The 13,392-nt window shown below is 42.9% G+C and overlaps 2 protein-coding genes across 5 annotated transcripts in view; both read right to left on the bottom strand.

The window, feature by feature from the left end:
- The window catches only part of agbl4 (ATP/GTP binding protein-like 4), a 236,494-nt gene that overhangs the window by 52,500 nt on the left and 170,602 nt on the right, over positions 1 to 13,392 (bottom strand). The window lies entirely within an intron of this gene.
- On the bottom strand, positions 4,613 to 13,384 carry bend5 (BEN domain containing 5). Of its 4 annotated transcripts, none has more exons than XM_034530648.1 (7): positions 13,341 to 13,384; positions 12,690 to 12,748; positions 11,467 to 11,597; positions 10,263 to 10,743; positions 9,089 to 9,237; positions 6,376 to 6,589; positions 4,613 to 6,211 (listed from the first exon to the last, which is right to left on the bottom strand). In XM_034530648.1, exons 3-7 carry the CDS (start codon positions 11,566 to 11,568, stop codon positions 6,015 to 6,017), a joined length of 1,143 nt encoding a protein of 380 aa, XP_034386539.1. In that variant the 5' UTR covers positions 11,569 to 11,597; positions 12,690 to 12,748; positions 13,341 to 13,384; the 3' UTR covers positions 4,613 to 6,014. The 4 variants fall into 4 exon arrangements, with proteins under 4 accessions (XP_034386539.1, XP_034386537.1, XP_034386536.1 ...); XM_034530646.1 differs by lacking the exon at positions 13,341 to 13,384 and adding an exon at positions 12,872 to 12,981; XM_034530645.1 differs by lacking the exon at positions 13,341 to 13,384 and having other exon boundaries at positions 12,690 to 12,965.

Here is a 13,392-nt window from a genome sequence, read left to right as displayed (position 1 = left end):
AGTTGCTCGCATAGCAGAGGTGTGGCCGGTTTAGCAAAGACATGTACACTCTCTATCGCATATACTTATTACATTTTCTGTAAATGTAGGGTTGCCTCCGAGGAGGCTGAAGAAGGGTGAGAGGGAGTGTTTACTGCAATAGTCTGGAAATTATTTTCACATTATCATACCATCTGGAAAAACTCCATACAGTAATAACCCTGTCGTTCCCCAATGATCATTGCAATGCAGTTACAACTACCGACAGATATATACCAAAGCAGCCCTGTATAGCTCAGTTTAATTAAACTCCATATGAAAATGTAGTAATAGTTCAGTACGGATTTGTCATGTCGCCATTGTCCCCTTTGATTCAAATCTCAAGGCCGTGCTGACACATTCAATGGATTAAACACTCTCCAGTTATCTCTCTCCCCGGTTGGCCCTCCACCCAACAGTGATACAGTGGTACCAGGTGATGACAACTCAGCACCTGCATAGGAATTCAATTACACACAAAACTCTCTGGGTCAACTCCCTGGACCCGAGCAAAGCTTAAAATTGAACCGTTGTGAAACAGTCCAATGAATGGCTTAAGTGCTTCCATGAACTGCTGTGTGTTTGAACATACACGGGGGTCACAGTAGCGTAGAGGAGTTCCCCAGCACATCACATGTTCACGGACACGGGGAGAGTAAGAAAAACAATGAAATAAACAAACAAACATTTACATACCGACAGGTAGAGCAAACTACCCCCGAAACAACGCTTTGGCGCAGCAGAGATTCCATTGGTGTCACTGTACAGGGGAACACACAAGAAAAATGAACTTTTTTTTATTTATGATTGTGCCATGTCCTGAAACTTAACCGTGCTTTACGTGACCGTAGCTCACAGTAAGTCAATCGTACATTTCGACACTAATTTCCTTTTTAACACCGGATATTTGAATTGTTTAAATATCCGTTAGGGACAAAGAGATACAGCTGGGGAAGATTAAAGTGGTAACTCGATGAAATCAATCACTCCAAAACTGTCGATGAAGACCGTCTGTCATCTCCATATTGTCTTTTGTGACACATTTCATTTGAAACCAGATGGGGGCCAATACCAAAATCACTTGTAATGGATCTTATTCTTCCACCATAAATACAACTTCCAGTGGAATCTCTCACTTCTGTGAAAGAAATCGAACGTCAAACAGAACATGGCGTTGCCGAGGACCTCTGCCACGGTCTCATATGCTGCCCAGTCCAGGCCACCTTCTGTTATGACAATCTGGCATGCAACCAGTGAACAGTAGTATCCTTTAAATGTATCGGTCATCTGAGTGTGATCTAGTAATCATGTCCTATGTATAGAGAAACCTGATCTAACCAGTAAAAATACACATTTATGAAAATACACTGCAACAATGTAATATTGGTGGACAACGGGTGCTAGAAGCAGATGCATCCATTGAAAATCAGCAAGTTCTGAGGTACTTCTGAAACTCACAGCTGAGAATATAATCACTATCTACAATATTTGGATGGATAGCATATAGTTGAAACAGTAATAGCAGGAGTTATCAGTTTGTGAAACATTTTGGCTTAAAATTTGATTAGCTGAGGGGATAGTAGCCGTTGACACACCTGAATAAAACATAGCAGTATGAGGATAAAAACATAGAAAAACAGCACCATTTGAGGTCCGATAGACAGGTCAGTTCTTGAACTGTTTGCTGGTAGCACCGTCAACCAGTAAAAATCTCAGAATGCAATACAGAGACGGCACACAACCACTGATCAACTGCACGACATAGCAAAGAGCGAAGATATATATGTATATTCAGAGACCCCTTCACAGCAGCATCTTTAAGCAGGTAATAAAACTGATTTCTCCTAAGAATGATATTGTGTACTGAGGTGTTTTACAAGTGTTTATATGCTGTACATGTGGAGAGTAACCAGGTATACCTTTCCTATAGATTTTTTGTTTGTTTTTGTTTTATATACACACATAGTTTACAGTCACTGACAAACAAACACCAGAGTAACAATGAGGTAGGACGGTGAAGTCAGATGAAGTAGAACCGGTTTGTGGATTGTATACAAAGTTACTGATACCTTAAGAAAAATATAGGCCCAACAATGTGTTCTTCCCGTTTGTTTTCTCATTTGAAATAAGTTTGACATTGTATCTGAGGCTCAAACCCGAATATGTTTGGCGTACACTGTTGTGAAAACTGCTAGATGAAGCTATTTATCTTGTTCCAACACCGTGAAGTTGGAACTGATCCCGATCAAACTGTCAAAAAGCAACATAAATCTCCCTGACTTCGGAAGTTTTGACAAAGTTTGTTAGCAACATAAGCCAAAACACCAAGCCACGAGGACGGGACTTGGTGTATCATGATAGATGTGCATCTTTAAATCCAGTCCATAGAAACAACAGGAGAGTAAGAAACTAGAGGTGCCACAGGAAGAGGATCACGGAGCCAGAGAGGTCACATTTCTCGAGTGTGAAAGTACTGAAAGGTCTGGTGTTATGTCACAGAGCAAAACTAGCCGATATCATCCATTAATGGCTCTGACAGGTGGTGTGTTACTAATATGCTGCAAAAACCCCACTTCTGCGAGTGACTTGGTAAATATTAGAGCGATTGGCCTTTCCATTACAGATTAAGCCAAATCTGGGTTGAAAACATACAGTTCTTTCATACAGCTTTCATCCATGAAAGATGGTTTTAGTTAAAGGATTAGGCTTAATCGCGCTCCAGGAAACCAGCATTTGAAAAGAAGTTTCAGATGATGCAATAACTATATTAATGCTCCATCTTAAAGCATTATTTAACCACACCCCCTTTTGGCATCAAACAACAAAGAAACAAACACAAACACAACACGACAAAGTGTCATAATTTCAGCATGGTTGCTTTGCACAGCAGGAATCTTTTCTTTCTTTTTAACCGCTTGTATGTTAAATACATGCTAGCGCACAAACACCTCACATGTTGCTTTGTACAGCGGAAAAAAGGGATATTTTTCTTTAGGAACCAAAAAAAAAAGAGAAAAGAAAAAATAAGTAAAGTCAATAATATGTCACCATATTGGTGGGTTCCGATTCACTAGGCTCTGTTACGTTGGCATGGGCCATCTTTTGTGCAAACCTCGCTGATTCCTCAGCGAGCATTGCTTGATCTCAGCATCCAATACTTTGGCTTACAAATACCATTCATTTGCAAAAAATACACAATTATCTCTATACAAGTCAGAGCTATGCTTAACCAGCATCTTCACACATTAAGTTAAAGCACGTATTCCAGTCAGCTTGCACATGTCATAGGTAAATAGCTTCAGATTGATAAATCATGTTTTGGGCTGGAAAGCCAAATTGAGTTTTTGACTTCTTTTTTTGTGTCAATTTGCCAAGGAGGCCATTTATTGTTCTGGAGGCCATGATGCAGTTATCGAATCCAGTTTCACCATTGTGTGACTTGTGAACCGAATACATCTTCAAAGAATTAAATACTCAGAAGTACTAGTAGTAATATTTCCGAGTTGGGGGTATTAAATCTATCAAGTTCCTTTTGAAACATTGGTATGTCAGGGGCATATCTGACTGGCAAAACAACATGATATCCCATAAATCATTCTTGCCAGAGGAAACAATAAACCAAAATGTTCTAAGGTGCTTCATGAAAATACAATGATTGTTCACTTTTATCTATATAGACATTAAAAAAAAAATTAAAAAAAAGGACAAATACCACAAATACATCTCTTTAAGATCGAAGAAATTGCCCAGAAGTTTAAAGTGCATTCAATGTAAATGGTGTGTGTGTTGATCTAACTACTGCATCTCGATTGAGTACAATGTTTTAACGATGCAAATGATCATGTTACTGTGGTAGATCATTAGAAAGTAGATCCAAAGTGAGGCTCATTAAATAGCGAATGAATGTAGCTTAATGTATGGGCTCTGTTCAGGGAAGCCTCATCTCTCATATTCTATGAGATCACTTTGGCTAAGAAAGGGAGATATCTTTCCATTTGTTTGTAGATTTCCCTGATCTACATTTGGATACAACATCAAGCTTAAAGCCAACAATTCATATGAACAATATGGAAGTGTAAAAATGGAACACAAGAAATTGTCAGGTAACAATGGAATTACATAAATCGGATAAACCAAAACTTGACCAGAACCTTTACAACTGTAACATGTCTACTAGAAACTGAAATATTCATTTTTGGTTGAAAAAAAAAAAAAAAAGATGTTTTATGTACACAATATCTCCAAAACATAAAGTAGCTTAACAAAAGGCTGATCTGAACTTTTTGAAAAAAACAACAACAACAACAACAACAAGACAGACAAAATGAGACAGAAATAAACCCACCGACAAACGAGAATCTAGAGTATGAAGAGGAGAGAGGCTTGATGGGCAGTTCTGCAGCAGATTCACAGTTAGCCACAGCTATGTCACAGTTGAGATTTCAATCTGCAGCATTTAGTTCCAGCCTGCAGACAGCCACACAAACCGTTTTGGATCAAAACAATAGAATAACTGAAGAAGAAGAAGAAGAAGAGAAAAAAAAAAAAAAAAAAAAAAAAAAAAAAAAAAAAAACACAAGAAAAAGAGGATATTTTCAAAGTTCTGATGGCATAGCTCAGAGGAAATTGTCACTGGAGCGACCTTACTTTGTTCCCCAGTGGCATGGCTTAAAAAAAGAGGGGGTTATTATGGGGTTCAGCAGGCCCAGATGACTTCAAACGGCACAATAGTGTTTCAGACAGCTTTACCCACAGCTAGCACTGCTTCCACATGCAGATGACCTCAACCGCGGAGCTGCGCCCTGATTTTCTTCCTCACATTGTCTCGTGCAGCGCAGCGTCTCTGAACTACAAGAGAGAGGGCAGAAAGCAGCCCGGCTCAGATCAACTTAATGGTGTGAATCACAAAGAAAATAGTACCAAGCCACCTCTCACATTCTCACAGCAAAGTGCAGGTGAAGCTTCAATGCTTCCACTTACTATACATATACAATCACAGCTTACTAGAAAACCCAGGGGCAGAGCAGCTCCTGGTGATTGCCAAATCCTTTTAAGGCCTTTCTAGGCATCAACATGCCTGTACCACTACAGCTCATACAACAGTCAAATTGTCTGAAAGTGACTTGTTTGATTAAGAGTAACACAAATGCTCACAACTGAAAGGTCAACATAAAAAACACAAATATCACTCTCTGGACTCTACATTAGAGTTATACTTCCCATTTGACCTCTATTGGCCTTGGTCTTTTCAACAGAACAATGTGTTGTGATTGACCTTAAGTTAGGGGGGCGCACACACTTCGAATTAATCTCTTGAAGCAACAGAATCTCTGCTGCAAAAACGCAATATGGCTATGACCAATGGAGACTTGTGCATTTGAGACCTTGGTGTCTCATCTCATGCAGTAAGTACCGGAGCTAACACTCCCAGCTGCTGTTAAGTAGTCACCAAAACATACGACCGTTCACACGTCTAAGATCTAACGTAAGCTAGCATCATTATCTCTATCAGAAGACTTTGTCTAGGGAAATTACCTCTTACTTTTTAAAAGTTTAAGGACTCAAAACTATGTTCTGACACAGAACAATAAATCAATTTGAACAATCGCATCATATCCTTTCTTTGACACAAATGCACACACGTCAGTAAACCATGTCTCCGTACCAGTCCCACTGTAAAGCTTATAAAAAAACACTCATTCCAGCTCCTATCAAACTAGATCACACACGTTCAATTTCTCACTGGTGGGTAAAGCTGTCTGTCAGCCAATGAGAACACTGGGCACTGAGGAAGGTGACGGTTGCTCTGCGGGGAGCTGGGAAGGGGTGTATTTGATTAGACGTTTCACATCATAACCAATCCAATGTGTCAAAGAAAACCTGCTCTTTAAACTGTGACAAACATCCCCCAACCGCCCATATCTAGTCCCCTCAATATCCTGCCGACCATGTGGAGGTGGGGGGGCAGAAGGCGCCGGCGTGACAACAGTTGATCACTACATGCCATCGTAGGTGAAGTTCTCCATCTTCACTGTCTGTCTGATGAGCAGCTTGGATTCCCGCCGCTCCTCGTTCTTGATGGACTTGTTGATGTCCATTATCTTTTCACAAATGTATTTGTTCACTTTGGACAATCTCTGCGTAATCTCTGCACTGTCGGCTGTCTCTTGAGACACTCTGTCGTAGAGACACTCTGTGGAAGGAGCGAGTGGGAGCAGTCAGACCACATCAAATGTAAAAAAATTAAATGATCTTATCTTTGTCTAGAATCTAATGAACATAATTCAATGATGAAAGAAGAACATGTTCACTCTCACAGTATTGATTTTATAGGTGTAAAACTGGAGTTTATCTTACCTCTAACAATTTTCAGTTTGCTGGGCGACAGCGGAGGTTTGGGCAGCGCATCTTTCTTCTTTTTGGTGGCTACTCCAGTGACACTACGGTTCTTTAAAGTTTCTGTGCCCCAGATCATTACAGCCAGGTTCTTTGTGAACTTGGAGTCTCCCTGGGTCCGCTGCAGCTGGTGCCACTTCTCCTCCTCCACCCAGATCCCTCCACCGAGGTGCACCTGCAGAGAGGACACACAGAGTACACAACATTTGAACATGTGCATCTACAGTCTGCTGGAGATTTATTTTAAAATTATATAAACAAACGCTATTGCAGCTACCCCACGGTTTCATAAGCTCACACAGTTGTCGACAAAAGAAAATCCGTGGCACGTGATTGGATGAACCATCTGACAATCAAACTCTACTCAACGCAAGTCAGGAGAAGCACAAAAACATATTTTTCATCGAGAAAAGTTTTTTTTTTTTCCACTGAAGAAATACTCTTCTGATATAAATAATGCTGAAGCATCTCACCTCTCAGTGAGCCACCATTGTTGTCTCCTCTCTGTCGTCTCACACACAGCTAAAATCATGCCCGGAGCTGATTGGTCCATGCTCTATGCTTACTGGTCCATGCTCTATGCTTACTGGTTCATGCTCTATGCTTACTGGTCCATGCTCTATGCTTACTGGTTCATGCTCTATGCTTACTGGTTCATGCTCTATGCTTACTGGCCACAAACGCATTACTTGAAGCCTGATTTTCTTGCGACATGTGATCCAACATCTCTTGTGTCATCTTGTTGCTTGTAAACAAGCCAACCGTCGCTTTACTCTTTTTGGTACCACACTTGGAAGCATATGATTTTACTGGAAAACAACAACATTTGCCGTGCATTGTTAGGCGCCATGGGGTTCGAATCCAGTTTCAACAATCTTCAATGCGACATGTCGGTGTAAAACCTAAATGGATGAGGTAGATCACAGCGCGTCATGGCAGAACACATCTTGGCCAGCTCCCATTTAGACCAATGTACAAATCCCAGAAGCGCCACTTTCACCAACCAGGGTACATAAATGAGCTCAGGTCACAGGCCGCATGTAGCCTGGATTACCTCCACTATGAACTTAGCCCGTAGCTCTCTACACACTTCCACTGGACGTTGCATAAGCCTGCGCCAAACACTCCAAGCCGATTGCCAGCCAGGCCAGACTGCCCTGGGTTTCTAGGTGAGCTAATGCAGCAGGGGGCATATGTGACTCTCCCCTCTCTACTCTCTACTCTCTTATCACTGGTAAGTCTTTAGGCTAGCATCCAAAAGGCTTTTCCCTGGGTAGCTAATGTGCTTTAGGCCCCCGGCCAGCAGACAAGCTTTTTACTGCCCTTAAGTTAGTCAAGATTGTTTTCATCCTTCTTCCCAATTGCTCTCGTTTATCTCCTCTCTCCCCCCCCCCCCATTCTCTCACTAGGGCTAACCTGTCAGTCACTTTAAATTCCTCTCGTGCAAATAATTAATACGGGGTCCCTGACGTGGGAGAGTTCTAATTTGCAAGTGTTCTTCACGCTTGAAGTGGCTGCAGGCCCCAGAGCTTGTAGTACCAATTCCCCCCTTGTCATGAGAGACAGGATGCTGGTTGAGTTACTGCGGTGGGGGGAGTTAAGAACCCTAACAGGCTAATAAACACTGATGATGCTGACTGGGCTTGCAGGAACAATAATAATCTCCTCAACCTTGTTTACCTGCTAGGGTAGGGCAGCCAGGGGGTGGGGGGTGGCTGATCAACTATGATGGCATGTTGCCAGTGTTAGTGTTAAGAAGAAATACAGCATTTCCTACAGACTCAGGCTACTCCCCTGGGTCACCCCCAGGCAGAGCGCCAGGGATACAGGAGCGGGGACTGAAGGATTCAGGAGTATTAGGATAATCTTTAAGCAAAGGTTGAAAGTCACTGTCTGTAATGTAACATTTGCCCATATCAATTACAGGTGTATTTAAATATAGAAGTGAAGAGGTAGACACAGAAACATTCTAAAATCAATCATTATTGAAATTACAAGCCTGTTACTGCTGACTGACTAAACATTACAAACTAGCTTGTAACAGCCCCAGAGGACATCAGACGTATCTGTTGTATGTTGGACAATGTTAAATGCCAGTCCATCAGTTGTTGAGAGATGGCACCCTTCAGTCCTCTGTTTTGAAATTCAGAGCTGGGGGGGGGGGGGGGGGGGGGGGGGGTACCCTTTTGTTTACATTTATTTGCATCAAAATACAAGAAATAAAAAGAGGATGGAAACAAAAACCAGACAGGGAACATCACAGACACGACACCACATGGAGGGTCGGGATCGGATAAATAGGCATGCGAATAGACGGCACAGCCACAGGTAATCAGGAAACACTAACGAGCCAGAGACCCTCCACAGGCCGTGACAACATCTAGTGCCATGTGCATATAGCAGAGAAGGGGCCACAACGCCACGTTTGCTCAACCTTCACCCATCTTCAAACTTGCCTTTTATATTGATCTTAACTACACACTTGTAAAGGGCACGGTTGTGACACTATTGCAAAGTATGCAAAACCCCTTATGTGGTAGTTACTAGAACAGTAGGTGTCTCCAGGACCACATGTTGCCATGGTGACACACAGATAGACACGGGTAAGACCATAATAAGCCACATGCTGTTGTGGCTGGTAATAAAGAGTGTCCCTCGTTCCAGTGGGACTTACCTTCCCATCGTTGCAGGTGTATACTGTTCTGGGGGAGGGGGAGTAGCTGGAACTGGTGTTGGCTTCTTCTCTGCACGTCTCCTGGGCCTCAACAATGGGTTCAACCACTTCCGACTTGATTGTCTGAGTGCCATTGTCATGCATAGGCTCTAGAGATAGTGGAGAAATTTAACATTATGGAGACACCAGCCACAAATCTACTTCTGTCTGCACTTCAAAATGAGGTTAGGTCAAACGCCATTCATCCACTGCTGGTAAAGTTATAGACACTAAAATTAGAAGAGAGGTCTGGAGTAGCATGTGACAATGAGTTTTCTGGTCTTTACAACTGGTACAGGGCCCGCCTGCTCATCCGTTTGCTTCCCGTCTTGAGCGAGCTTCCTTGTGCCTTGTGAGAGGCGGTTATTTTAGCCACGCTGATCTCCAATGTAGCTGATGAGTTTTAATATCAGTCAGTGCACTCTATCCCCTGCCCAACAGCACCCCAGGGTGCTCTAATCTTTAGCTTGTCCATTAGTTGGTCCCACCAGGCACCCCTGTTCAGATCTACATTGGAGCTGAGCTTAACACCAGCATCTGGCAAAGCTTGACTTTGAACACTGCTGCATGCAATGACACCACTTTTATTTACACTTAAAGTGCCTTTTATTCAACTTTAGGTCCACTGTAAACTTAAAAAGCAAGCGAAACTAAATCAGCGTAACTCAAAGTTGATCTACTTTAGTTCTATTTATAACTTTATGGGTGTATCTGTATTTCAGAAGAATACACAGATTTTTGACAGCGGTCCTTAGTACATCTCGACTAAAAAGACAGTCTAAATAGCACAGAAAAAAAACCTATTAGAATGCCTTTAATTGCATCTTCTTTTGTTTTTTTCTGACTTAATTGCAAAAACAATCATGTTTAGAATTTGCCACTGTTCCAAAAAAGGCGTAGATCCTTTTCAGGGCCAAGGAGGTTCAATCACTGGGACACTGGGATCAGCATATGTCTACACACCAGTCCTCTACCTCTTTACAATGAAAATGTAAAATTCTAAGATTATAAAGCTGAATTGTCATTTTCAATACCACCATTCTTTAAGTGATTGAAGGTCTGAGGTTCCTAATAAACGTTGTGGCATACACAGCAGTGATTTGCATTTTGGGTGTGCATGCCCCTTGTCTCTCACCGCTGCCCAGTCTCATGAGAAGTACGTCTTGCAGCCTCCTGTTGAAGTCCCTCAGTTCTTTGACTTCTGTCAGCAAGCTGCCATATTCCTTCAGCTTCTTGGCCTGCTGCACCAGCTGCCTGCGGGTTCTCTCCAGCTCCTGCTGCAGCCTCCTCATCTCCTCCTCCTGTTGCCTGTAGCTATGAACCAGCTCCTCATACAGGACTCTGGGAACCACGGCCGTAACTACCCCGGACACACAATCCGTGTCCACCTCCAAATGCTGTTGTTGTTGCTGCTGGTGATGATGATGCTGATGCTCTGCCTCCATATCTTCATCTTCGTCGTCTGCATCTTCTCCCTCCTCAGCCAGCCGGTCCTCGTCCAGGTCCTCTTCGCCCTCCACACAGGAGCTGGCTGCATTTCTCTCCAGGCGAGCCACTACTGCTGCCAGGCTCTTGGAGGAGTTGGAAAGGGGGCGTCCATGGTCCTGAGACAGGGCCTGTAGAAAGCAATAACTGTCAATTTAGTGAACAAATAGACCAGTTAAATGACATTTTAATAACTAGAAAGTTGAACATATGAACACAATTGTTCACAGAATCTCGGCATCAGTGACAAAGTACACTTCATATGTGACAAACAGTCACTTTGAAGCAGATCACACGTCAATCTAAACAGGACACGACAGACTGCAAACACGTTGTTTAGACTGTGCAGATCTCAATAGGAACTGGGAGAAGAGGAGTCACTGAGTTCTTTGATGAGCCGCTCAGAGGATTTGTCTGTGAAAGGGCAGCTGTCCAGAGTGCTGAATTTGTGTTAATCCAGCATATGGTAAAAATAGCATGGGGGATTTTGGGTGCCAGCCAAATTTATGGAAATGTGACATTGTATCATGAATAGATATATTTAAATATAAGACTATTTATGTGTAGGCATCAACATGATACATGTCACACAAGGGCCCACACCTACAACACTTTTTTTCTATGGGCAAACCGATTTAGACAAAAGATTGTCAATATAAAGTCATTTAAATGGGATACTTTGTTAGTGCATTTTTTGTGACTGATTATATTTACTCATTTAAGATATTACACTTTTATTTTACTAATGTCAGCAGGATCAAGGGGCAGTGTGATTACATGTCATGATACTGGTCACTGATCATTGTACAAACTCCCAAATAACACAACCACTCGTCTAATCTAGGCGAGCCTACCTTTTTATGCCTGAGTGGCATTCTCTCCTCTCCAAAATTGTTTTCGATAGAGTTTCCTGAATTCTTGATGGACATCTTGGGAATTTTCATCTTCTTTTGCATTATACTGTCTTCAAATTCCTCTACGGTGTCTGTGAAGTGCAAAAACAGAAGCAAGAAGAAACTCGTAAAAAGTTTCCAAAAAAGTTGGATTGGATTTTCAGAAAACGTTCAAAGTACCTGCGGAACCATTTCATCCATTTGCCCAACTGGAGCAGAGGGCGTTTTGTCTCTCCATTCTGCTAGATTAAAACTAACTTTAGCACTCTTCACATATCTGCAGTGTCGCGATACAAATCGTCCCGGCTGTAGAGCGCTTCAAGACTACTGCTGCCGTGAAGGCGTGTGTCGGTCCGCAGCCCGCAGGATTAGTGATGCAGCTAGTTAGAGCAACACCACCGTAACTGGAGAGCTAGCGTGAAGCAAACCATTCCACTCGACAGTGCCGTCATGAAACAGCCACGACGTTGACATGTTGTCACCATTACCATCCGAGACACGCCGGTGACCGCAGCGCCGCGTCCCCCCCCCCTCTGCGGCACACAGCGACAGATAAAGCCGGCTAATGAGCTAACCGCAACCCGCCGAAGCTAGCAGCCCGCTCGCCTACATTCACAAACCTCTCTGCATAATCGATAATGGCTCGAGCCGCGGGGCTGTCACACGCGTCCCCGGCGTGTACCGACTGCACGGCGTCTGCACGCGCGTCAAACTAAGCGAAACATGCTAACGCGCAAAGCGAGCACACGTCAAGCTAGCGAGCGTTAGCTCCATGTTGTAAACAACCGTTGTGACTGGCTAACGTCGCGTGCCACGTATTTAGCGAAACAAGCAGCGCTACTATATCGAAACAAGAGAGACAACTCTTGTGGGGGGTGTGTGGGGGGAAACACACGACAGCCCGAGTGTGAACACAATCTGTAAAAGCACTGACGAGAAGGTACATGGCGCTCTACCAAACTTATCTTAGCACGTCTAACTAGCTTATCTAGCTAGCCACCGCCGAGGACGTTGTTGTGGCTATCGGTGTCAGATTCCAGCTGATCACGTCTTGACATATCGGACAAAAGCACTTCGCTTTGACACCTGGACACGTTTCGCTGCACGTCAACGTTACTCGGTCGGACGGAGAACAAACACCATGCAAAATAGAACCGCTGATGCGTTATAAGAGGGCAACTTACCTGCAAGGGCAAGGATCTGTGCTTCGCACGGCTGGCCTGCGCTGCCATTCTCTTCAGTTCTGTGAACCAGATACACCTTCTGATTATCAAAATCTGTTTTGTGCAGAGGTCTGAAATCTTCGACATTTGAAACGGGCAACGCGTAGCACATATCGTCTTCAAAGAATCGAACAAAAGCATACATTATTTATTTCTCTTTGGTCCTGCACTTTGGATATGGTTGACAGTTTTTCCTCACAAAGTATTAAAAAAATATATACACATAAGGGGGTTGGGGATGGCGTCTGCGCTCTGCTAGTCTTGCCTGGTCCACATCACCAGGGTTGATCGTCAAGGCATAAGTAATAGACATGTAACTTTGCCGTTGAGAGACGTTCAGATGCAGAAGTATTCAACTTTTGATATTGACTGAGATATTTGCGTCATAAGCATTTGGACAACAATCCTCCCTTGCACCTGTAGTGTACATATAATATTAAAAAGGCTTTACATTTCTCGCATATTTAAACCAAGATTTCCAAAACGCAAACTTTAATATCTTCAAACATGATATAATGATGATATGATATTTTCAAGTGTTGTTTTAGGCGATTTAGCAGGACATTTCAGACGTCCAGGGTCATTGCATTTCTCAAATTAAACACTGATTACCTCTCACTCTTATCTCCTGAGAAACTCCCATTGTTTCAGGGACCTGCAGCGA

The sequence above is a fragment of the Cyclopterus lumpus genome, chromosome 4 (genome assembly GCF_009769545.1).
Source record: "Cyclopterus lumpus isolate fCycLum1 chromosome 4, fCycLum1.pri, whole genome shotgun sequence".
NCBI lineage: Eukaryota > Metazoa > Chordata > Actinopteri > Perciformes > Cyclopteridae > Cyclopterus > Cyclopterus lumpus.
Note: the sequence above shows the minus strand (reverse complement) of the source record. Positions and strands in the feature narration are given on the sequence as shown.

Coding starts and splice junctions, on each gene's coding strand:
- bend5 (XM_034530645.1), bottom strand. CDS start 12,873: ATGTATGCTTTTGTTCGATTCTTTGAAGACGATATGTGCTACGCGTTG. Junction 10,744..11,466: donor TGCCACTCAGGCATAAAAAG/GTAGGCTCGCCT, acceptor TGCTTTCTACAG/GCCCTGTCTCAGGACCATGG. Junction 9,238..10,262: donor TCTCATGAGACTGGGCAGCG/GTGAGAGACAAG, acceptor CACTATCTCTAG/AGCCTATGCATGACAATGGC.